General features: G+C 44.8%; 1 protein-coding gene across 2 annotated transcripts; it reads right to left on the minus strand.

Moving 5' to 3' along the window:
- Positions 1–403: 403 nt before the first annotated feature.
- Positions 404–23,853, minus strand: LOC116510917 (endonuclease domain-containing 1 protein-like). Of its 2 annotated transcripts, XM_032220571.1 has the most exons (4): positions 23,334–23,417; positions 12,598–12,685; positions 2,309–2,621; positions 404–1,257 (listed from the first exon to the last, which is right to left on the minus strand). In XM_032220571.1, the coding sequence occupies exons 3-4, from the start codon at positions 2,588–2,590 to the stop codon at positions 715–717; spliced, it is 825 nt and encodes a 274-aa protein (XP_032076462.1). In that variant the 5' UTR covers positions 2,591–2,621; positions 12,598–12,685; positions 23,334–23,417; the 3' UTR covers positions 404–714. The 2 variants fall into 2 exon arrangements, with proteins under 2 accessions (XP_032076462.1, XP_032076461.1); XM_032220570.1 differs by lacking the exon at positions 12,598–12,685 and having other exon boundaries at positions 23,334–23,853.
- Between the last annotated feature and the right edge of the window lie 474 nt (positions 23,854–24,327).

The raw sequence follows: 24,327 nt of genomic DNA on the forward strand, positions 1-24,327 counted from the left end.
CTCCATTCTATTCTATATTCTATTCTATTAATGTATTCCATTCTATGTATTCTATTATATTTTCTCCTCTATATTCTCCTTCATATTCTATTCTTTTCTATGCATTCTATTCTATGTTCTCCATTCTATTCTATTAATGTATTCCATTCTATGTATTCTTTTATATTTTCTCCTCTATATTCTATTCTATGTATTCCATTCCATATTCTCCTCTGTTCTGTTCTATGTATTCTATTCTATGTTCTCCACTCTATTCTATATTCTATTAATGTATTCCATTCTATGTATTCTATTATATTTTCTCCTCTATATTCTGTATTCCATTCCATATTCTCCTCTCTATTCTATTCCATGTCCTCCATTCTATTCCATTCTATTCTCTATATTCTATTGTGTTCTCCATTCCATTCTATGTATTCTATTCTATTCTGTTCCTATTATTTCAATTTATTTCTATTCTCTTTGCCAGAGAATAAACATAGTTTGCTGTTTCATTCTTACTTATCGGTTCTCTTACCTCTCTATCCTAACACCTGGATTTTGATGACATAATCCCTGCGCAGATGTTTAGGAGATCTCTGCCTGCTTAAGCTTTCTACCACAATCTGCTAGTTTGGCTACGTGCTGCCCTCTGCGGGAAATCTTAATGCACCCATGATTAAATTCACTTCAGTCAATTTGGCATCTGCCACATTTGTGCAAGAGGGACATAATTTATTGCCGGGGGCAGTCACTGTGAAACAGAGAGACCTGGTTTATATTATACAGCTGTGCGAGATGAGCCTCCAACTGGCCCAGAGTGAGTTTCTCCACCACGTTTTGGTCATTCCTGGCAAGGATGGCCCAGGATCGAAGGTGATTGTTGTCTATCATGCAGCAAGCCGCAGACCACATGTGGCTGGGCTTGTTGACCCTCCCTCCAGCTACGTAGGTGTCCCCTGGCACCGCGCCCACCACCGCAAACGTCTCCTGGCATCCTTTGGTCATCTGCACCATGGTGGTTTGCTCGTAGTTGTTCCAGGCTCCGCCATTGAGTTTGATGAACTGCGGGACGATGTTCGTCAGGGTGAAGGTGGAAGACTTGGCACTGTAATCCGGCTGGTGCCCGTTGGGGTTCAGGTGGCCCCTGTTGTAATCGCTCAGGTTCTTGTAATCTTCCAAGACGGCCTGGCTAACGTGCAAAGCTTCTTTGGGGCCCTTTTTATTCAGGAAGTCCCATTCTGTTTCCATTTCGGGTTGGAACGAGGAATTGATGAGCTGGGGAGGAGAGAAGAGGGAGCACAAACAGCGGAAGTGAAAGGAAAAGTGATCAGACAAAAAACAAAAAAACACCCAGCACTACCTAGACCCGGGATGGCAAATCTATGGCATGCGTGCCAAAAGTGGCTGGCAGAGCCCTCTCTGTGGGCACATGCACAGTTGCCAGCTGCTCTTCTGCTTTCCAGCACATGCATTTGTTTTCCGCCCTGTTTTTAGGGGCATTTTTGGGCTGGTTTTTGGGACATTTTCCAGGCTGTTTTTGACTCTCAAAATCGACCTGAAAACAGCCCCCAAAATACTCAAAAACCAAGCCGTTTTTCAGGCCATTTTCAGCTATTTTGGGGCTAAAAACAGGCTGAAAAACAACCTGAAAAACAGGCATGCATACCGGCCAGCTGGTTTTCAGGTTTCCGGCGCGCCGGCCGCACACATTCCAGTTTGGGCACGTGGTGCCAAAAAGGTTCGCCATCATTGACAGAGACATTTACATAACAGGTCTGAGTGCCCGCCCGCCCCCAAATCCACCATATTGCCAACTGGCTGAGGAATTCTGGGAGTTGAAGTTCACAGGTCTTAAACTTGCCAAAGTTGGAGACCCTGGTCTACATAAGCTACATTCAGCGGTGGGGTTCAAATAATATAACAACCAGTTCTCTGCCCTAATGACCAGGTGGGTAGGCGGGGCTTAGTGGTCATGTGACCGTGTGGGTGTGGCCAAGTCAATATTATTCAGGACGATGGGCACTTTGCCTTAGCTGTTTACAATGTAATAAGGGTTAATCGGAGAGGCAGTTTCTGTAAGCAGGGCAATAAAGATTAAGCTAGAAACAACACCAGAATGTTTCCTTCCGGCTTTCCTTACAGGATTAGCCTTGTAAAGTGGAAAAAAAACAAAACAAGATTTCTTCCAACAACCAGTTCTCTGAACCTCTTAGAAAGTTAAGACCCGGTTCTCCCGAATAGGTGCGAACTGGCTGAATCCCACCACTGGCTACATTCAGCGAAAAGAAGGGAGGAGGAGAACTCGAACCAGTCCCTCACTTCTTACCTGAGGTTCAACCATCCATTTTTTGGGTCTCTTAGCACTCCCAGGATTATAGACGTACGCCGAATAGACCGGGATGCGGTTGTCTTTATCGTACAACGTGGCAAAACGATACAGGTTTTGGTAACGCTGGCAAATGCGGACAGGGCTCGGAGGGATCCTGATAAGTGGCGGGGTTTCTCGGAGGAAAAACTGGGGACAAGTGTCTTGAAAGGAGTCCACTACTTCTCCACTTGTGGGCATCTGACTCCAGCTCACAGAGAGGAGGATGAACAGCAGCCGCATCGTGTGAAAAGTGTGGGACGGAGTTGGGTGTCTGGAAGAGGAAAAAGAAGAGACGCAACAGAGAGACACGCTTGTTAGAAGAAGACCTTGGGAGCAAGAAGTGGGATCTTCTCCTAGCCTCCTTTGGTTTTCTGCCTCTGCTGTCAGGAGTCGAGGTGGCGCAGTGGTTAGGGTGCAGTACTGCAGGCCATTTCAGCTGACTGTTATCTGCAGTTCAGCGGTTCTAATCTCACCGGCTCAGGGTTGATTCAGCCTTCCATCCTTCCGAGGTGGGTGAAATGAGGACCCAGACTGTGGGGGCGATATGCTGACTCTGTAAACCGCTTAGAGAGGGCTGAAAGCCCTATGCAGCGGTATATAAGTCTAACTGCTATTGCTATTCCAAAGAGCATCCAAAATAAAATAAGAATCCGAGGCAAGAGATTCCTCAAAGTTCCACTTTATTAAAAGAGCCATGTAACTTTGGTTACAACATAGATCTAGTGGATTGGGAAAGAACTTGGAACACAAATTAAAAACTAACACGATCAGCAGCACTAAATGAAAATATATACAAAATGTTTTATGGTTGGCATTTATCACCAATAAGATTGGCTAAAATGTACCCAAACATGAAGCCGACCTGCTGGAAGTGTAAAAAAGTACAAGGGACTTATTATCACATATGGTGGACCTGCCCGGAAACACAAAAATATTGGACAAAAATTTGGAAATGAGTGCAAGAAATTACAGAACAGATAAAATACAAACCCGAAATCTTTCTGCTGGGAATAATTAAAGGGAAATATACAAAGAAAATTAAGTACATATTAACACATCTGCTAACTACAGCTAGAATAGCATTTGCCCAATGCTGGAAACAAAATAATACCCCCTCGGACGAATTAGTGATTAAAAAAACCTTTGGATTGTGCAGAGATGGACAAATTAGCACTGAAATTAAAAGATAAAGAAGAGTCGGAATATTATGAAATTTGGAGCAATTGGTACAAATGGCTGCAAAACAAGAATAAAATTAATTAAGCCAAAAAAACAATATATATAAATATATATAGAACTGTGTATAAAGGTGTGTAAATATAGAAGCGTAATATTATATACATGTACAGGTATGATGACATAACAATGTTAATGTAATGACTGTAAGGTGTTGTAGAAGGGAAAAAATAATTAAAAAAATCTGCTAAAAAAAAAAAAAAGACAGCCATGTTGGCACATCTGGGAAAACCCAAATCGGAAAGCTTCCAGGTTTTCCCACCCAGTTGAAAGTTGGAGATCTTGCCCCCACTCCCACAAGCCCACCCCATGGTCCAATCTCTGACTGCCACGAAGACAGATTCCTCCCATCCAATTCCGGCCAGGTGCAGAGACAAAGATGACCTTGGCTTTCTAAGAAGAATGTTATTATGGCTACACATCACCCAACTCCACATAATTCCCCCCCTCCCATTTTCCCGCAGTAGAAAGTAGACAGGAGAAAGTGTGGCATGCCTGAAACCTAAAATGAAAAGATGGTCTGCAGGTTTGACATTTGCTTTGTTCTCTAGGGGTGTCAAACTCGGTATCAATGAGGGCTGCATCAGGGGTGGGTTGCAAGGGTGGGCGTGGCCAGCTAAATGTCACTCGTATTGGGGTGTGTGAGTGCTAAGGCAGGACGTCTCTCAGACCCTTCCTCCCTCTCATTATTGTTCTGACCCAGGCTTCCTGAGAAAGCATTATTCACAATCTTAGTCCCCCCCAAACCCTCTTTTATTTATATGGCTGTGAATTATGGTGATTCATAGTCTGCAAAGCTTCACCAACAGTCTGTGAAGATTCCGACAGACGTCTGCTCGAGTTGCCACGGTCTTTCAGGGGAATGTTGATAAACACCCACCTTATCTCCCTTGGAAGGCTGCCAGAGACCCAATTGCCAAATGAATAGCAAGGCTAAACCTAGCACAGAGTCAAACAGAACTTTTCAAAGCTGGAACCGATCAGATGAACTCATTGCTTCCTGCAAAGGCTCACGTCCTGTTCGCTCCCCTTTTATGTCTTATGAGAGGGGCCAATCATCTCCAAGCCTTACTCCCGAGTCGGCCCTGTTTTCCTAATTGTTCTTGCCTTCTGTCAGCTTTGTGCATGCGCACACTGGGAACAGGCTCCCTCTGTTCTTCTGCCTCACTGATGTCAGACTCCAGAAGCAGCAAATATCTGCCAGACGGCCTTTGGTCCGCTCTCTGCCTCTATCTATCTATCCTCCCTTCCTACTTTCCTTCCTTCCTTTATTCCCTTTTCTCTTCTTCCTTCCTTTTTCTTTCTCCTTCCTTCGATCCCTTCATTTCAATGAAAAGAAGCAGAGAATAAATTGCCTGCCTCTCTGAATCTGCACCAGCAGAGGGCAGCAGACGTACCTCCTTTATGTGGCTTTTGCATCTTGTTAACTTCAGATCACTTTCCATCCCCTGCTGGAAGTTGCCTTTTGAAGAGCGTGTTGAACTGGGAGTGTGTGATGTGCGCCTGCTTTTTTTCAAGGGATACGCAGAGTCCATTCACAACATCTGAGATTAATAGCCAGTGACTCCTGGAGAACTTTGATGTGGCTTTCTCCTTTCTTTCCCTCCCTTTCTTTCTCCTTCCTTCCTTCCCCCCTCCCTCCTTCCTCCCTTTTTCCTTTTCTTTCCTTCCCCCTCCCTCTTCTTTTCCTCACTCCTTTCTCCCTCTTTCCTTCCCCCTCCTTTTCTCACTCCTTTCTTCCTTTCCTTTTCCTTCCTTGCATATTGTCGGCTCTGTGAACCTCTACAGCTGCTCTGTCGCAAACAGGTGTGATTAATCAGTGGCACAATTTTACATATCAGGGTAACTGGGGAAAGTTAAACAGTAGCTTGAATTAAGCAGCTGTGTAAATGAAGCTGAATTATCAACCCTCTTTATTTGCTCTTACACAGCAGAGAACATGTTCTACCACATCACTTTATTGTCATTATTGGTAATCTGGAATTGGAAGGAATACTTCTTTCCTAGGGAAAGGAACCTAATTTTGCAAAGTTTCTTCTCCGGTAGTATCGTATTGCTAACTAGGGCATAGAAAACCAATTCTCAAATACAACTCATCTGTCTGGAATCTACACTGTATATCGGACATTAATACAATTGAGAGAGTCCAGAGATACTTCATGAGTACTACACTCCTCTGCTCGCAACCTACACCGCCCGGCTTGGACAACCTAGAACTAGAGCCCACCTGCGTCCAGGCAGGTGAGGGCGAGGGGGCCGAGCCGGGCATCTGAGCGCAGCAGGGGAGGCGACTGGCCTCGCTGCCTTTGCCGCAGAGCAGAGCCGCCCTCCGTCGGGAGGCCAGCTATATATATATTGATATATATTGATATATATCACAGTAATGATGTATTTTATTGTCTCTCATGTAATTTACAAACTTAAAAATGGGAGGTGAAAGGGCCTCATAAGTGGAATAGCCTAGGGCCTCTTTTCATCTAAATCCGGCCCTGGGTGCACCACTTGGCCTCCTACTGCTTTTGTGGCCGTAACCGATGGCAAAAACAGCCGCACTTGCTGGAGGCCACGTCCTGAGCAGCCCCCCCCCCAAAATCAGCTGTTTTTTGAATGGCAGCTGGATCGGCTCAACTGATCCAATTAAGGAGGCGAGAAGCGCTGAGGTGACCGGGGAAGGGAAGGGCTTCCTCCTGTACTTGCCACGGCACCCTTTCACTAGGGCTTATTTTTGGAGAAGGTGTATATTTACACCCACCTCAAAAACCAGGCAAAAACCAGGCCTGGGCTTATTAGCGGGACACGTCGTATTTTCGGGGAAACACGGTAAGAGGTCTGTAAGGGACATGCATAAGCGCACCAGCGTGCCTACCATCCCTGCCCTACTCTCCCCATTTATTCGTACCTCTTTCATTCATACTCATGTTTATTCTTATACCTATTATAGCAATAGCAGTTAGACTTATATACCGCTTCATAGGGCTTTCAGCCCTCTCTAAGCGGTTTACAGAGTCAGCATATCGCCCCCAACAATCTGGGCCCTCATTTTACCCACCTCGGAAGGATGGAAGGCTGAGTCAACCCTGAGCCGGTGAGATTTGAACAGCCAAACTGCAGAACGGCAGTCAGCTGAAGTAGCCTGCAGTACAGCACTCTAACCACTGCGCCACCTTGGCTCTTTCTTATCTTGTAAACGATTGACAAATCAAATCCAATCAATCAATAAAAAAATAAATAACACACAGCCAATCGCAAGTGAGTAGCTCCAGAATGGGATTTCCATCCCTCAAAGAACAGGAGGTACATTGTGTTGTTGTGCGTCAAGAAAACAATCCTACTGACATAAAGAAAAGATGGATTAGTCACTGAAAGCCGACGCACTCAAAAAGAGGAACTTAAAGAAAGCAAATGACGTAATAGTTCAAACTGGGAGCCTTGTTAATTTAACTCCGGACAACCAGTCTATTCAATGCATATCAAAGCATTTCTCTTTCTCTGTCAAGGCGACAGAACTGTTTTCTTTGGAGTCTTTCCGATTAGGAAGGAAAGTCATTTTACCCTGTCTAGGATAGCCCCAAATTCATGGAAACGCTTTTCCAGAAAAAAGGAGACCGTGCTCCACTCAGGGATACAGGATGTAGGAAACCTTCGCTGGCATCTCCAAAGTGTTAAGTGTGCAGCAGCTGCCAAAAAAGCCAGCCAACACAGTTCTAGGCTGCATCAACAGAGGGATAGAATCAAGATCATGTGAAGCGTTAATACCACTTTATAATGCCTTGATAAGGCCACCCTTGGAATACGGCATGTTCAGTTTTGGTCTCCACGATGTAAAAAAGATGCAGAGACTCTAGAAAGAGCACAGAGAAGAGCAACAAAGAGGATTAGGAGACTGGAGACTAAAACATATGAGGAACGGTTGCAGGAACTGGGTATGTCTAGTTTAATGAAAAGAAGGACCAGGGGAGACAGGATAGCAGTCTTGCAGTATCTCAGGGGTTGCCCCAAAGAAGAGGGAGTCAAGCTATTCTCCAAGGCACCTGAGGGCAGAACAAGAAGCAATGGGTGGAAACTAATCAAGGAGAGAAGCAACTTAGAACTGAGGAGAAATTTCCTGACAGTTAGAACAATTAATCAGTGGAACAGAAGTTGCCTCCAGAAGTTGTGAATGTCCCAACACTGGAAATCTTTAAGATGTTGGATAGCCATTTGTCTGAAATGGTATAGGGTTTCCTGCCTAGACAGGGGGTTGGACTAGAAGACCTCCAAGATCCCTTCCAACTCTGCTATTATATTGTATTGTATTGTATTGTATTGTATCCATCCATCCATCCATCCATCCATCCATCCATCCATCCATCCATCCATCTATCTATCGTTGCAGGAACTGTCTAGTTTAATAGAAAGAAGGACTATGGGAGACATGATAGGAGCCTTCCGATATCTCAGGGGTTGCCATAAAGAAGTGGGAGTCAAACTATTCTCCAAAGCACCTGAAGGCAAGAAGCAATTGATGGAAACTAATCAACCTAGAAGTAAGGAGGAACATCCTAACAGTGAGGACAATTAACCAGCGTAACAAATTACCTCCAAAAGTTGTGAATGCTCCAACACTGCAAGTTTTTAAGATGTTGGATAACCATTTGTCTGAAGTGGTGTAGGGTTTCCTGCCTAGGCAGGGGGTTGGACTAGAAGACCTCCAAGGTCCCTTCCAACTCTGCTATTCTATTCTATATTCCATTCTATTAAGTGATGGCAACAAACATTGCTAGGTGGCCCATAAATAAACAGGGCCTCAAAATTAGAAAATGCCAGATTAGTTTCAGCTGAACTACAGGTAGCCCTCGACTTACAACAGCTCATTTAGTGACGTTCAAAGTTACAACAGCATTGAAAGAAGTGATTTATGACTGTTTTCCCACCCTTATGTTGGTGGTCACACGATCCAAACTCAGAAGCTTGGCAGCTGAACTCCTGTTTATGACAGTTACGTGGATCTCCTTTTGCGACCTTCTGACAAGGAAAGTCAAACGGGGAAGCCAGATTCACTTAACAACCACGTTACCCGCTTAACAATGGCGGCGATTCACTTAACAACCGTGGCAAGAAAGGTCGCAAATTGGGGCAAAGCTCACCACTGCCTCGCTCAGCAACAGAAATTTTGAGCGGAATTGTGTTTCCTCTGTGGTTTTGGTCAACTCACGACACCCTGCGGTTACACCACTTTTCCTAATTTCACTGTTACAATTTTGTGCCAGCCCACTTCCTTCCCCATTTCCTTATCTGCCCCTTTGAGGACAACAAGCACATTCTTAGAGCGTGACGGAAAAAACATTCAGAGATACCAAATTCAAAGTCAAATTCACCATGATGGATTTTTTTAAAAAATACAGAACTTCAGAGTGAAAAGGGACCTTGGAGATCTTCTAGTCCAACCCCCTACTCAAGCAGGATACCCCATACCAATTCAGACAAATAGCTGGTCCAGTCTCTTCTTAAAAGGCGCTCCAGTGATGGAGCGCCTACAACTTCTGGTGGCAAGTCGTTCCACTGGTTAATTGTTCTCACTGTCAGGACATTTCTCCTTAGTTCCAAGTTGTTTCTCCCCTTGATTAGTTTCCATCCATTGCGTCTTCTGTTGCCATCAAGTGCTTTGGGAAATAGTAGATGGATCACATCTGCTTCTCTGTGGTAACTGCTCAAACATTGGAACACTGCTATCATGTATAACCCCCTATCATAATATCATAACCCCCTTAGTCCTTCTTCTCATTAAACTAGACATCCCCAGTTCCTGCAACCGTTCTTCACATGTTTTAGCCTCCAGTCCCCTAATCATCTTTGTTGCTCCTCTCTGCACTTTTCCCAGAGTCTCCACATCTTTTGAATATCGTGGCGACCAAAACTGGATGCAGTATTCCAAGTGTGACCTTACCAAGGGATTATAAAGTGGTATTAACACTTCACGTGATCTTGATTCCATACATCTGTTAATTCAGCCAAGATTGCGTTGGCTTTTTAAAGTACTACTGCACACTTCTGGCTCATATTTAAGCCCACCAGGACTCCAAGATCTCTCTTGCTGTTACTGGCATGGGGGCCAAGTTTCGCCTAATCTGCAAAATTGTAATAAGAAAATTTGTTGGTATCCATCCGTGTGTGTGTGTGTGTGCAGGGCGGGTTTTGCCTGCCTGAAACACACACACACACACAGAGGGATGGAGAAACATCGTACCAGAAACATCATTATGGAGCCACATGAACTATGTGAGCCAGCTACTCCCACACCTGCCCCTTCTCCCCCCTATGCCATGCAGCTTGTAACTTTCGATTCCCCGCCTCCCCTCCCTATGCTAGGTTGTAACTTTCTATTCCCCCTTTGCCCACCCTTTGCCATGATGTGATTTTCTATTGGTTTATTTCTAGAATGCTGTGAACTTTTCATTAGTTTACTTGTACCATGTGTGATTATATATGCCTTTTGATACGCTCCTTTTTGATGACGCTGTAACTAACTTTTCTAATAAAAGAGACCTTCGATGTTCATTCGAAGCTCGCTCATCCTGAGGATTTCTGCCTGGTGTTTTCCTTTCAATTCGGCCAAGGAGACATGAGCGGCCCTCCAGTGTGGCAACAACGCCGCAAAAATTAAGGGTGCATTTCTCAAAGGAATTGCATCCCTGAATGTTGAAGGCACTGCCTGGGATTGGCAAAGCTAAACATGGGTGAAATTACTGAAGCTTTTCGAAGGCAAGAGACAAGTTATGCGTTTCGGGGCAGAGTCCCACAGCTAAGTTCAGAATGCGCATTGAAAGCAAGAGTGGGAATTGGAGTTGTGTGCGTGGCTCCAACCAATTGCAATAGAGCAGGGACCCCAAATCTTTCGGACCCCAGGGACCACTAAATCCACAATTTTAAATCCCGCGGACCACTAATACGATCTGCCTAATGACTGGCTGGGTTGGCGTGCTAGGTAGTCATGTGACTGGGTGGGGGCATGGCCAACTTGATGTCACTCATATCGAGGGGTGCCTCTACTACTACCCTGCCTCCCCTCCCAGCCACTCCTCGCCTGCCCGCCCGGGCTCCTTAGGGCCCCCACAAGAAGCAGTTGCTGGAGCTAAGCAGCCACCGGGAGAAAGAGTTGGCAAAACAGCTCAGTTCAAATTGGATCTGACTGAGAAGGAGGCTCAGCAGAAGCACCTCACTGAGGACTAGGAGCATAGGCTTTCCAAGCGGAGGGAAGACCTGTGGGAGTGCAAGGCCAGGTGCCGGCGCCTGGAGGCTCAGCGGGCTGAGATGGTCAGCCAGTTCCAGGCCGTGATGCAGTCCCACTGGAACGAGGCCCTCAGGCTCTTCCCACCAGCGGCTCTTCCCTCCAGCCTTCGCCCAAAGCCCCAGGAGGCTGAAGCAGACCCCAAGTCGGAATTTCTGCCCCCTTCTGCCCCCCACAAAAAGACCCCAAAGAGGGAGACTCTTTGCAGCAACACAAGCGTCCACTACACGTATCCATCCCAGGAGCCGTAGTTTGAGGACCCCTGATTTAGTGCAATATAAACAATGCAAAAAAATTTTCTGTGGACCACCAAAATTTTCTCGCAGACCATCAGTTCACCAATTGGTTACTGCTGGTTTAGAGCTATTTGTATAAGATGCGATGTTATGCAGGAAGTCCACCAGACTGCAAATGGATGACAAACTCCCATAAACTGTGACAGTGACGTATGTCCTACCCCCTTGACAAAACATTCAAAATTCAGGATTCTAGTCCTCAAGACATTTCTATAATTTGCACTCGATTTGCCTAATACCGTAACTCCCACACATTCTGGCCTGATGCTTACAAATTACTTAGGGGACCCCCCCCCCCACCCCCACAAAGAGTTGGTTGACGCCTATCAATTCTTAGCTATATTAGACCTGAAAGAGAAATGTGGAAATATTTATTTCACTTCATAAGCTTCCTAGGGTGGGTAGTCCTCGATTTACGACCACAATGGAGGCCAACATTTCTGGATGTGACGTGAGACATTTGTTAAGTGAGTGTTGCCCCCATTTGACGAACCTTTATTTTACCACAGTTAGCAATAGCAGTTAGACTTATATACCGCTTCATAGGGCTTTCAGCCCTCTCTAAGCGGTTTACAGAGTCAGCATCTTGCCCCCAACAACAATCCAGGTCCTCATTTCACCCACCTCGGAAGGATGAGTCAACCTTGAGCCGGTGAGATTTGAACAGCCGAACTGCAATCAGCTGAAGTAGCCTGCAGTGCTGCATTTAACCACTGCGCCACCTCAGTTACCAAGTGAGTCGCTGCAGCTGAAAAGCGAGTAACCTGGTTGGTAAGTGAATCCACTGACTTTGCAGTGGTACGATTCAGACGGTTCTATCTGATTCAGGCGAACTGGTAGCGGTGGCTGTGGGAGGCTCCGCCCACCCGCCCGGACGTCATCACATCCTGTTTTTGACGTTCGGTGCATGCGTGGAAGTAGCGGTGTGGGATTTGTGAACTGGTAGCGAAGGTAAGTTGATTTCACCCCTGGTCATAAGTCACATTTCTCAGCAGCCCTGTTGTAACTTTGAACAGTCTCCAAATGAACTGTTGTAAGTCAAGGGCTACCTATAGTGTCTCAGGGACCCCTCCAGGATTCCCCAGACCAAATTTTGAGACCCACTGGCTTAGTATAACCTGAAAGTAGAAATTAATCTGGTCAGCACATTGGAATGAGCGAAATACGCAATCCGTTTCATAATTGAAGGGCATTTAATGTCCCAAACATGCAATTATGTTCAATTAAGCTCCATTATATAGGAATACATGATGCTCTTCTTTAAAAGTTTCTGCCTGCATCAAAAGGCTGTATTTATTCCCCCCACTACAATGGACAGAGAAACTTTACAAGCCATCAAACTTGACGCGATAGATAAGGCTGCTATAATGAATACCATGCTCGGCAGTCTACTCTCCAGCTTAAATTCTCCTGACTTTTTGGGAGTCTCTAGGAGAAAGTGATCCTACCTGTAATCTCTGGATGGATTGACGTCCTCAGCGCACTGCAGAGATGGGGCTGTGTTCCAATCCTGGAGTGGCTTAAATAGGTTGTGTCCTGGGGGAAGATGCGGGTTTTCCGCAGTTACTTATTAACTTCCTTTTAAAAAGTTGGTTCAGGATGGTTTCCAGTCCACATGAAACTGGAAACGTTGCTCAAATGTGAATGTGGTGGTTTTTTTTTGTTTTTTTTTTGGGTAGGGAGTTTTCAAGGCCCTTTGAACTTGAAACGTTCATTAAATTAATTGTGAGAGAAATCTTCCTGTTCCAGTTCTGTTCTTCTGCGTGAGAAGCCGGACAGCTGAATCGGATATGCAAATATTTTTTTTTTTTTAAATGCCTCCTGTCCTTCCTCCATGCCTTGACAATGAATTTCAAGGCAGCCTTATTTATTATCGACTTATCAACAGGCTGTCCTTGTGCAAACATTTTGAGTGTACAGCTAGCCTTCGACTTACGTTTTGTTTAACGACGGCTCGTAGTTACAACGGCGCTAAAAAAAACCACTTTTGCACACTTAATGACCACTGCAGCCTCCGCCAAGTTAATGTCAGGGTTCCAAGTAACACCCCAATGAAAGAAGACTCTGAGGCTTAAGTTTCCTCAAAGTTCCGTTTTATTAAAGGTAAAGGTTTCCCCTAGCACATATGTGCTAGTCGTTCACGACTCTAGGGAGCGGTGCTCATCTCTGTTTCAAAACCGAAGACCCAGCGCTGTCCGAAGACGTCTCCGTGGTCATGGGGCCGGCATGACTAAACACCAAAAGTGCATAGAATGCTCTTTCCTTCCCACCAAAGATGGTTCCTATTTTTCTACCTGCATTTTTACCTGATTTCGAACTGCTAGGTTGGCAGAAGCTGGGACAAGTAACGGGAGCTCACTCCATTATGCGGTGCTAGCGATTCGAACCGCTGAACTGCTGACCTTTCTGACTGAACAAGCTGAGCATCTTAGCCACTGAACCACCATGTCCCTTTTATTAGAGACATCATATTGGCACATCTGGGGAAGCCCGAATCTGAAAGTTTCCATGTTTCCCCCACCCAAACCAAAGTTCATGTCCCTGCCCAGCACCCAAACGTCCGTCACAGGGTCCAATCAAACACTGCCCCAACTGGAGATGCCTCCAGAGTGACGGCACTCCAGGTTCAGGGCTAAGGTGATGTCCTTGACTCCCCGAGAAAGGAATGTTACTTTGACTATATCTACCTCACTCCATAGAAGCTTCCCTCCCAGAGAGAAAGAGAAGGAGAAATAGTAGGAAAGGAAGAAGAAGAGTGGGGGAGATGTTAGGGAAGAAGAAAGAGATAAGGAAAGGTGGGTGGAAGGGAGAAAAAGAAGGAGAGGAGGGAGGAAGGGAAAGAGGAGGAGAGGAAGGAGGAAGGGAGAGAAAGAGAAGGAGAGGAGGGAGGAAGGGAGAAAAAGAGAAGGAGAGAGGATAGGAAGGGGAAGATTTGTATTTATTTTATTTGTCTTGTATGCCGCCCACTCCCGAAGGACTCCGAGAGAGAGGATAAGAGTAGGGGAGAGGTAAGGGAAGAAAGAAGGGGAAGGAGAGGAGGAAGGAAGGAAGTAGAGAAGGAAGGGAGAGAGAAAAGAAAAGAAAGAGAAAATAAGGTGGTGTCATAATAGTATAAGATTGGCAAAGAAAAAGAATAACCATGTGACTGTATACCTAGAATTGTATGTAAGAGAATAAATGATAGCAAGAATATATAATACATTATAGATAAACAATATTTGGTTATAAATAGCTAAGTATAAATATAGAATTATACATAAAAATGGATAACGGATAAAGAGACCATGAATGCAAGATACAAAGGTATAGAAAGGGAAAACACTAACTGCAAAGAAACCGATACGGAACTGCTGTGTGATATATGATGGAACTTCTCGTTCCTATGTTGTCTTAAGTCATGTGTTTGTTCTTGTTGATGTGTTTATGTGTGTAAAATAAAAACTTTAAATAAAAAAAGAAGAAGCCTCCCTCCCAATTTCCACAGCAACAAATGGGGCAGGCCTGAAGGCCCAGCGCAAAAGATTGCTTCCAGGCCTGACAGTCACATGATCAAAACCGGGGATGCTCCGCCCAGCGGACTCCCTATTTACGACGGTTTCAGTCTCCCGGGGTCATGCAATCCATTTTTGCCACCTGCTAACAAGCAAAAACAATGGGGAAGCCAGTTAACGACCGTGTTAGTAACTGAACAACTGCCGTGATTTGCTTAACAGCGGTGGCAAGGTCGTAAAACGGGGCTAAGCTCGCTTAGCAACTGTCTCGCTTAGCAAATGGGAATTCATCATTCAGTTGTGGTCTACCTGTCCTGAGGAGCCGAGGTGGCGCAGTGGTTAGAGTGCTGTACTGCAGGCTACTTCAGCTGACTGTTAGTTCTGCAGTTCGGCTGTTCAAATCTCACCGGCTCAGGGTTGATTCAGCCTTCCATCCTTCCGAGGTGGGTAAAATGAGGACCCTGGTTGTTGTTGGGGGCGATATGCTGGCTGGAGGATTCTGGGAGTTGAAGTCCACAAGTCTTAAAGTTGCCAAGTTTGGGAACCACTGCCCTAAGGTATATCAGATAATCTTCTTCCAAACATAATTGTGGCCATCTCTAGAATGTATCAAAGGGTCTTAGAACATGAGACAGGCCTTCTTGGTGGTGACCTCTGCTTTATGAAACATTCTCATCCAGGAGATATGGTTGGTTCTTCTTAGGGACTATTTTGGCTAGCCTAGTGTGTCCCAGGTGCGTTCAAAAAAGGGACAGAACTTTTGAGCATGTGATCATGGCTGCCATGTATTTATTTATTTAAGAAAATTTATCATGGCTGCCCAATCACTCTCAGTGACTCCGGGCGTCTTTACGTCTGCCATCTTGACTTGATCGAGCCCGAACACCCCTGATTCGTGAGGGGGTTTGCATAAATCCACCTATCATTTTGGGTAGCGTTTGAGTATTGCTTAGGTAGAAAACCTGGTGGCTCGGTGGCTAAGATGCTGAGTTTGTCGATCAGAAAGTTCGGCAGTTCGAATCGCCGCGTAACGGAGTGAGCTCCCGTTACTTGTCCCAGCTTCTGCCAACCTAGCAGTTCGAAAGCACGTTAAAAAACGGCAAGTAGAAAAATAGGAACCACCTTTGGTGGGAAGGTAATAATGTTCCATGTGCCTTTGGCGTTTAGTCATGCTGGCCACATGACCACGGAGATGTCTTCGGACAGCGCTGGCTTTTCGGCTTTGAAACGGAGATGAGCACTGCCCCCTAGAGTCGGGAACGACTAGCACCTATGTGCGAGGGGAACCTTTACCTTTAGATGGAAAAAATCTGTTGTATTCATTGGGAGGGAAACGAATACTTTAACTAGCATATTTTGTAGAACCTGGGAAACGGGAAACTAAACAAGAAAAGGAAACAGAATCAGAAATGGAAAATTAAAAAAAAAAATGATGCATTTCTGATTCCGAAATACTGGAAAAGTTTCAACATGTAACCTTGGACTCAAGAGATATAAACATATCTATCTCCAACCTGGAAACTCTCCAAAACAATGAATAATTAACGCTGGATGTTTCCTGATTAAAGGATGATAATTTTACATGGCAAATGACCCCTGACCTTTCACCTACTTAATATGAACTTGTTATGAACAATTTAAGATTCTTATTAGATATAAAATTTAACGGTCATATGAAATATGAACGCTTTAATATTCATATTAAATAGAAGTATCCTAATAGTCATATCAAATATAAAACATTTCAATGCAGGTAGTCCTCGGCACCACCATAATTGAGGCCAAAATTTATGTCCGTAAGTGAGACAGTTGTTAAGTGAGTTTGGTCCCATTTTACCTTTTTTTTGCCATGAATGTTAAATGGGGCCAGCCAGAGTTGGTATTTGCTGGTTCTCCGAACTATTCAAAATTTCCGCTACCGGTTTTCCAGAATCTGCTCCGGAGCCACATGTGGCTCTTTCGTCACTGTGCTGCAGCTCCCTGTCGCCTGCACAATCGATAGGTCTTTTAGTTAGGACAGGTAGAGGAAAAAGGCAATGGATCACTGCAGTGGTGGGTTCCGGGCGGTTTCCAGCAAATCCAGCCCAGAGCAAACAATGAGTTTCACTTAATGACTGCTGGGTTTGCTTAATGACTGCTGCATAGAAAGGAAGAAAAAATGTGGTCTGCCGTGTAATGACCTGCTTTGCAACCGTAATTGCCGGGCTCAGTTATGGTCGTAACTCGAGGATTATCAGATTTCAATGCATTACTGCAGTGTTTTTCCACCACTGTGCCGTGGCACACTAGTGTGCTGTGACATAGTGTAAGGTGTGCCGTGGGAAAATTACTTTATATATAGTCAATATAGGCACAGTTAAAAAATTTTAACATTTTCTAATGGTGGTGTGCCTCGTGATTTTTTTCATGAAAAAAGTGTGCCTTTGCACAAAAAGGTTGAAAAACACTGCTTTATTGCAATGTAAATAAATTACGTTGCAATAATCAATAGATTATTATTGCATGTAAAGCCTGATTGATGGGGCCACTTGTTGTATAATTTAAAAATCTCCCTCCAGCTGAGCTCATCCCCTTGTGATTATGCGAATCATGATGGTTACCTGGGGGAGGGCTTAGAATTAAGTTTCCATTCCTTTTTGGGTGAATTCGTTTTTTGTACAACTTCTCAGTCAAGACCCTGGCTGGGATTTCCTTGTGGTCTTCCATCTAAGTTATTAGCCAACTCCAATCTGCCTTAAAACAGCCAGTATTGGCCACGAGGTTTCAGTCTTAGCAATTCAGCCGTGGGATCGAAGGTTATCTAAATTTTAATCTTCCTCTTTCTCTCCACCCAGCCCAGCTGACAGGGGAAAACAGGAGGAGAAGGAAGTATTAGATAGGTTACCGGCCTCAAGCTATTTATCAAAAAAGCAAAAGAAGGAAACAAAGAGAACAAAACAGAATAAACTTTATTGTTATTTTAAATGTACACTAATCGGTGGAGATTAAAAGGAAATTTCATTGCATGCAGCTCTCCAAGGGGTCACCTCCTCCGATATACACTACATTAGGGATGGAGAACCTTTTTGGTATTTGAGTGACCAAACCAGAACGGCATGCATGCACCAGTGGTGGGAGACAACTGGTACGCCCTGGTACAGGTGTACCGGTGGCTGCTGGGAGCACGAGGTACCATTCCAATATGGTGCTCTGGAGGGCCCACCCAACCTCCCTCCTTACCTGTATTTGAGCTGTTCGGGGCTTCACCGCACGCAGTGTACGGTGCCTGCGCGATGCTCCGCCGAGCAGCTGGAGCGTCGCAGGTGATAAGTACACATGCGTGCGCTGTGCGCATTCACGTGGTGGACACCCCGCTCCATTGCAACGGGATCTGGAACTCACCACTGACGTGCATGTGTGCGCTGGAGTGCCAGAAACGCAAAGACCAGCTGGCCAGTCACACCATGCCTGTTTTTTTGCCCAATTTTTGTGTATGTTCGGGGCCATTTTCAGGCCAAAAATGGCCTGAAAACACACACCCCCCCTCCAAAAAAAACAGCCTGAAAATGGCCCCAAAACAGTCAGAAAACGGCACAAAAAACCCAGCCTGTTTTTTGGCCGTTTTCTGGCGTTCCGGCATCCGCAAAGACGCCACAGGTTCCCCATCACAGCCCTACATAAACACGACCCAAAAATACATACAAAATTATGCACATACCCACATATATTATATGACACAGAGAAACAACAGAGTCTAGTTCAGGTTTATGGTTGGTGAATGACATATACTACTTCTCCCTGGGCCCCACACTGGCATTCAACTGCAATTGGGGGTACTGGTTTTAATTTATTTAGCCGTCATTTCTCAATCTTGCCAACGTGTGGGTGGGTGGGTGGGATTTCAACTCCCAGAATTCCCCAACCAGCCACACTCGCTAGGGAATTCTGGGAGTTGAATTCCCCTCTCCGCCCCCATTTTCAAGTTGCCAAGATTGAGAAATGATGCTCTATTGACCTGTTGGATATATCAGCACAGGATTGCTAACTTTACTTAGGGGTTTCGGGTTAAACTTGCATAATAAATACCCAAGGAGTTTCTATTTTACGTGATAACTGGCAAGGTTGCAATCTGGGCTATGGACAGCAGCAGGGGTGAAATCCACTTAGCGCTACTGGTTCGGTAGCAATGTGAGCTCATGCATGTGCATGCCACCTCTGCGCATGCGCAGAGCGTCAAAAAGGTAAGGTAAGCGAATAGAGAGTGGGGGGAATCTGCTGTGCCGCGCAATTTATATTAGCTAGAAAGCAGGAAATCCTGCTTTCTAGCTAATATATATCGCATGACACAACTGATCCGTCAGAAAAGCCGTGCCCGAACTGGAAGCATTTCACCCCTGGACACAGCCCCAAGTTCAAGAGGTCACTATTTGCTCACTTGTTTTGAAGTCATGTGCAGTCTTTACTGTCCACTTGATGTAGTGAATCATGATTAAACTCACGTTTTGGTTCCCTTTTTAACTTGTCAAATTTCCCAGCAGCAAACGTTCAATATGATTTATCACAAGCTGATGATGAATCAGTTGGATCTTCAATGCGCAATCATAGGGTTGTAGTTACCTATCTACTAATTCTAATCGCAGGGAGCCTGGCAACACCTTTTCTGACTAAACCATTTTAATAAAATTTGATCACATTGCTTAGTTGGAAAAGGAGCTACCAATCTCTCTCATATATATATATATATATGAAAGAGATTGGTAGCTCCTTTTCCAACTAAGCAATTTGATATATATCTATATGCATGCATGCATGCATACATACGTTGCATTTGTGCTGATAAATAAATAAAGGGAAACTGGTATAGATCTATTTCAAGCTATTTAGCTCTCATCAGCTAGCCAAACCCTTACTGGGAATCGAACCTGGGCCTGTGACACTATATATATATATATATATGTATGTATGTATGTATGTATGTATGTATGTATGTATATGTATATGTAATGTATATGTATATTTAGATGTATATATATGTAGGTCTTTGGTTATTCGGGTTTTCTCCCGCGTAAAATTGGAGGTGACTTGGCGACGTTTCGATGAAGTCTCATTCGTCATCTTCAGGCTTCGTGCTTCCAGGAGCAATGTGAGAATTGATGCAATGTGAGAAATCTCACATTGCTCCTGGAAGCACGAAGCCTGAAGATGATGAATGAGACTTTGTCGAAACGTCGCCAAGACACCTCCAATTTTACGTGGGAGAAAACCCGAATAACCAAAGACCTACATACTAACACCCGCGAAAACCTCAGAAAACACACACACACATGTATGTATGTATGTATGTATATGTATGTATGTGTATATGTATATGTGTATATATATGTGTGTGTGTGTATATATATATATATATATATATATATATATATATATATACACACATATATATATATATGTTTGTGTGTGTGTGTGTACGTACATACGTACATATATATATATAGAGAGAGGGGGGCAGGAGGGAAGAGAGAGATGAGATAGATAGATAAGATAGATAGATATAGAGAGAGCCAGCATATAGTAGATTTCTCTGTCCTACAATATTTACTGCAATTATAGCTGAATTCAAAACCTAGCACAAGGTTTACAAACACGTTTTAGATAAGTGGACTTCAACTCCCAGCTGACTGGCTGGGGAATTCTGGGAGTTGAAGCCCACACGTATCTTAACGTTGCTGACTGTGGAAAACCATGCTGGCTGGGAAATTCTGGGAGTTGGGAGTCCACATGTCTTAAAGTTGACAAGCGTGGAAAGCATGCTAGCTGAGGAATTTGGGGAATTGAAGTTCACACGTATTTAAAATTGCAAGGTTGAAAAAATATATACTGGTTGGGGAATTCTGGGAGTTGAAGTCCATGCGCTTCCTAAAGTTGCAAGTTTGAAAAACACACTGGCTAGGGAATTCTGGGAGTCTACACATATCTTACTTATCAAATGCAAAAAAAAAAAACCATGTTGGCTGGGGAATTCTGGGAATTAAAACCCACTTATCTTAAAGTTGACTATTGGGAAAACATGCTGGCTAGGGGATTCTAGGAATTGAAGTCCACATGCCTCTTAAAGTTTCTAAGTTTGAAAGTACGCTGGTTGGGGAATTCTGGGAGTCAAAAATCCACATATCTTAAAATTGTGTGATGGAATGTAGTGGGCTGGGAGCGAGGTGATGCTTTGCAGGGGAGTAAGAAACAACCATTTGGATACTTTGTGTGTGTGAGAGGGTGGACAGCCTCTCCCGAATAGTTCCCAAAGTATATGTTTGATGTAGGTAGTAGGTTACTTCAGTTGGGCAATGTTCTGTCTATAGGTGTGGAACAATAAAGAAACCTGCTTTAAATATTGGCTAAGTGTCTTTCTTGGTTTCGGGGGTCTGAGGAGCTGCCAAGGGGGGGAAAAACACGGAAGCTGCCAAATTCTGGGAGTTGAAATTCACAAGCCTATTAAAATTGCTATCAACTGTCCCGTTGACATACGCAGCGAAAGAAACTCCTGGAACATTATTTTACCCAAAGTATAACTTTACTGATAAGGCCAAATCAACCCAGTAGAAGCAAAGCCAGTTCTGTAGTTTTCGTGCGAAAAGCTGCACACAGATAGTTCTCTACAAACTCGTCCATCCATGGAAAACCAAATTGCTAGAATACAAGTAGCCCTCGACTTACGACCACAAATGAGCCCAACATTCCTGTTGTTAAGTGAGACCCTTTGTTCTGGGAATTTTGCCCCATCTTATAACCTTTTTTGCCACAGTTATTAAGTAAATCACTGCAGTTCCTAAGCCGCTTGTTAAGTGAATCTGGCTTTTCTTTCCCCATGGAAAACGCTTGTCAGAAGGTTGCAAAAAGTGATCACATGACCCCGGGAAACTGCAGCAGTCATAAATACGAACCAGTTGCTAAGCGTCTGAATCAGTAGTGAAATTCAATTTTTTTTACTACCAGTTTTATGGGCCTGGCTTGGTGGGCATGGCAGGGGAAGGATACTGCAAAATCTCCATTGCCTCCCCACTCCAGGGGAAGGATACTGCAAAATCTCCATTTCCTCCCCACTCCAGGGGAAGGATACTGCAAAATCCCCATTCCCTCCGCACTCCAGGGGAAGGATACTGCAAAATCTCCATTTCCTCCCCACTCCAGGGGAAGGATACTGCAAAATCTCCATTGCCTCCCCACTCCAGGGGAAGGATACTGCAAAATCTCCATTGCCTCCCCACTCCAGGGGAAGGATACTGCAAAATCCCCATTCCCTCCCCACTCCAGGGGAAGGATACTGCAAAATCTCCATTGCCTCTCCACTCCAGGGGAAGGATACTGCAAAATCCCCATTCCCACCCCACTCTGGGGCCAGCCAGGGGTGGCACTTGCCGGTTCTCCGAACGACTCAAAATTTCTGCTACCGCTTCTCCAGAACCTGCTGAATTTTACCCCTGCTCTGAATTTTAATCCCCTGATGGTGTAGATTCTGCAAAAGTTGTAACTCTGAAAAACGGTCGTAAGTCATTTGTTTCGGGGCCATTGCAACTTTGAATGGTCACTAAATGAACCGTCGTTAAGTCGAGGACTACCTGTAGTTGGTTCACTGACAAAAGGGCGCCCGACAAAACCGCGAGTTCTAAACCGCGCAGACAAATGAGCGCTGAATCGCATCGACAACAGCGCGGCGACAGAAGCGCACTGTGAACATAACCCTATACGTAACGCTAACCCTAAACGTAACGCTAACTCTAAACCTAACCCTTACCTTAAATCGCCCTTCTGTTGGCGCGCTGTTGTTGGCGCGTTGATATCATGGTTTTAGCGGCGTGTTTTTGTCATGCACACTTTTGTCAGGTCATGCCTGTAGTTCAGTGATGGACAACCTTTTTGGCGTGGTGTGTCAAAAATCGGCAAAAAATCGAGCATAACTCGCGTTGTGTGTCACTTCGACAAAAACATAATTTTGCGCAATTTATAGTTTAAACTACAAAAATGTATAATGGCGCTCACAGTTCCCGTTGGCACTCCGCTGTTCCCTGCTGTGGTGCGGTCGTAACCGACAGTCCCAGGAGTAGACTCTCTGTGCCGGCCTGACTGGAGAGAGGCGCGCACTGTTCCCGCGCTCCTCTCCTGCGGGTCCTCCCTCGCCGCGCTGATGACGTGTGTGCGCACGGCACGCACGCCTTACCAGCAGCCCCTGCGCTCAGAAAGGGGCGGCGGCGATACAGTAAGTGAGTGTGGGCGGGGGAGATCACATGTCCCGCCCCCCCCTCCCCGTTCCTCCAGCACAGATTATTTCATCCTTGGTGGCCGTGCAGGAGCCGAGGATGAATCGCATGAAATCCTGTGCGTGTCACCCCAAATGGCTACGCGTGTCAGCACTGACACGCGTGTCATAGGTTCGCCATCACTGCTGTAGTTAAAAAATCCCTCCCCCCCCCCCGGCCACCACATGCACTAAAATAAGACTGGCCAAAAAAATAAGTTATCCCCGAAAATATCGTAACACAGCAGCAGCACCTCAAAAATAATAAGACCTCCCCGAAAATGAGGCCAAGCACTTATTTTGGGGGGGGATCAGAAGGAAATAATAAGTTAAAACCAATCCACAAACTTGGAAAACTAACCTTGACCCTCACCCTCCACCCAAACTATTGATATATCCGCCACACCACAAGTTAACTTACCTTTTCCAGTCTAGTATTTTGGAAAATGTGAGAAGGAAGCCGAATTCTGGATACATCACAAGCCACACATTCAAAGTATAAGCCTCAAGTAGTCATGTCTTCTCGCGTTGAGCCTCTGAGCAATTTGGAAACGAGTTTTATCTGGCGCTATGATAGACTGAACCATCTCTCTTCTGGAGATGCAGTTTGCAGAAAGACATTTGATCAGATGTTCTCAACTCTTTAACGCCTTCTTCACCCTGCAAGTAGCAAAAATTGCAGACACACACACACACACCCTGTTCATCTAGGACGTTGCATTTTCAAACAAGGGTGTTTCAGCTGTGGTAGTCGGAGGAAACTGTTTACCTCTCCGGGTTGAAAAACCTGACCCACAATTTTATTATCTATTGTATCAGCTCCTCCTAAAATCATGAGGCATCATCCCTTTATGGCTTTTATTCTTCTAGACTTAGAATAGAATAACAGAATTGGAAGGAACCTTTGGAGGTCTTCTAGTCCAACCCCCTGCTTAGGCAGGAAACCTTACACCACTTCAGACAAATGGCTATCCAACATCTTCTTAAATCTTCCAGCATTGGAGCATTCACAACTTCTGGAAGCAAGTTGTCCCATTGGTTAATTGTTCTCACTGTCAGGAAACTTATCCTTAGTTCTAAGTTGCTTCTCTTCTTGGTTAGTTTCCACCCATTGCTTCTTGTTTTAACCTCAGGTGCCTTGGAGAATAGTTTTGACTTTCTCTTCTTTGTAGCAGCCCCTGAGATGCTGGAACATTGCTATCATGTCTCCCCTAGTCCTCTTTTCATTAAACTAGACATACCCAGTTCCTGCAACCGTTCTTCATATGTTTGAGCCTCCAGTCCCCTAATCCTCTTTGTTGCTCTTCTCTGCACTCTTTCTAGAGTCTCAACATCTTTTTTTACATTGTGGCGAATAAAACTGAATGCTGGATTCCAAGTGTGGCCTTATCAAGGCATTATTCTTCTATGTGTTG

This window comes from Thamnophis elegans, chromosome 7, assembly GCF_009769535.1.
Source record: "Thamnophis elegans isolate rThaEle1 chromosome 7, rThaEle1.pri, whole genome shotgun sequence".
NCBI classification, from domain to species: Eukaryota; Metazoa; Chordata; class Lepidosauria; order Squamata; family Colubridae; genus Thamnophis; species Thamnophis elegans.

What these genes read in the sequence shown, in the direction of transcription:
- LOC116510917 (XM_032220570.1), bottom strand. Translation starts at nt 23,389, where the DNA reads ATGTATCCAGAATTCGGCTTCCTTCTCACATTTTCCAAAATACTAGAC. An exon ending in AAAATACTAGACTGGAAAAG is followed by an intron (nt 2,622 to 23,333) that starts GTAAGTTAACTT and finishes TTCCTCTTCCAG; the next exon opens with ACACCCAACTCCGTCCCACA. An exon ending in AATGGATGGTTGAACCTCAG is followed by an intron (nt 1,258 to 2,308) that starts GTAAGAAGTGAG and finishes TCTCCTCCCCAG; the next exon opens with CTCATCAATTCCTCGTTCCA.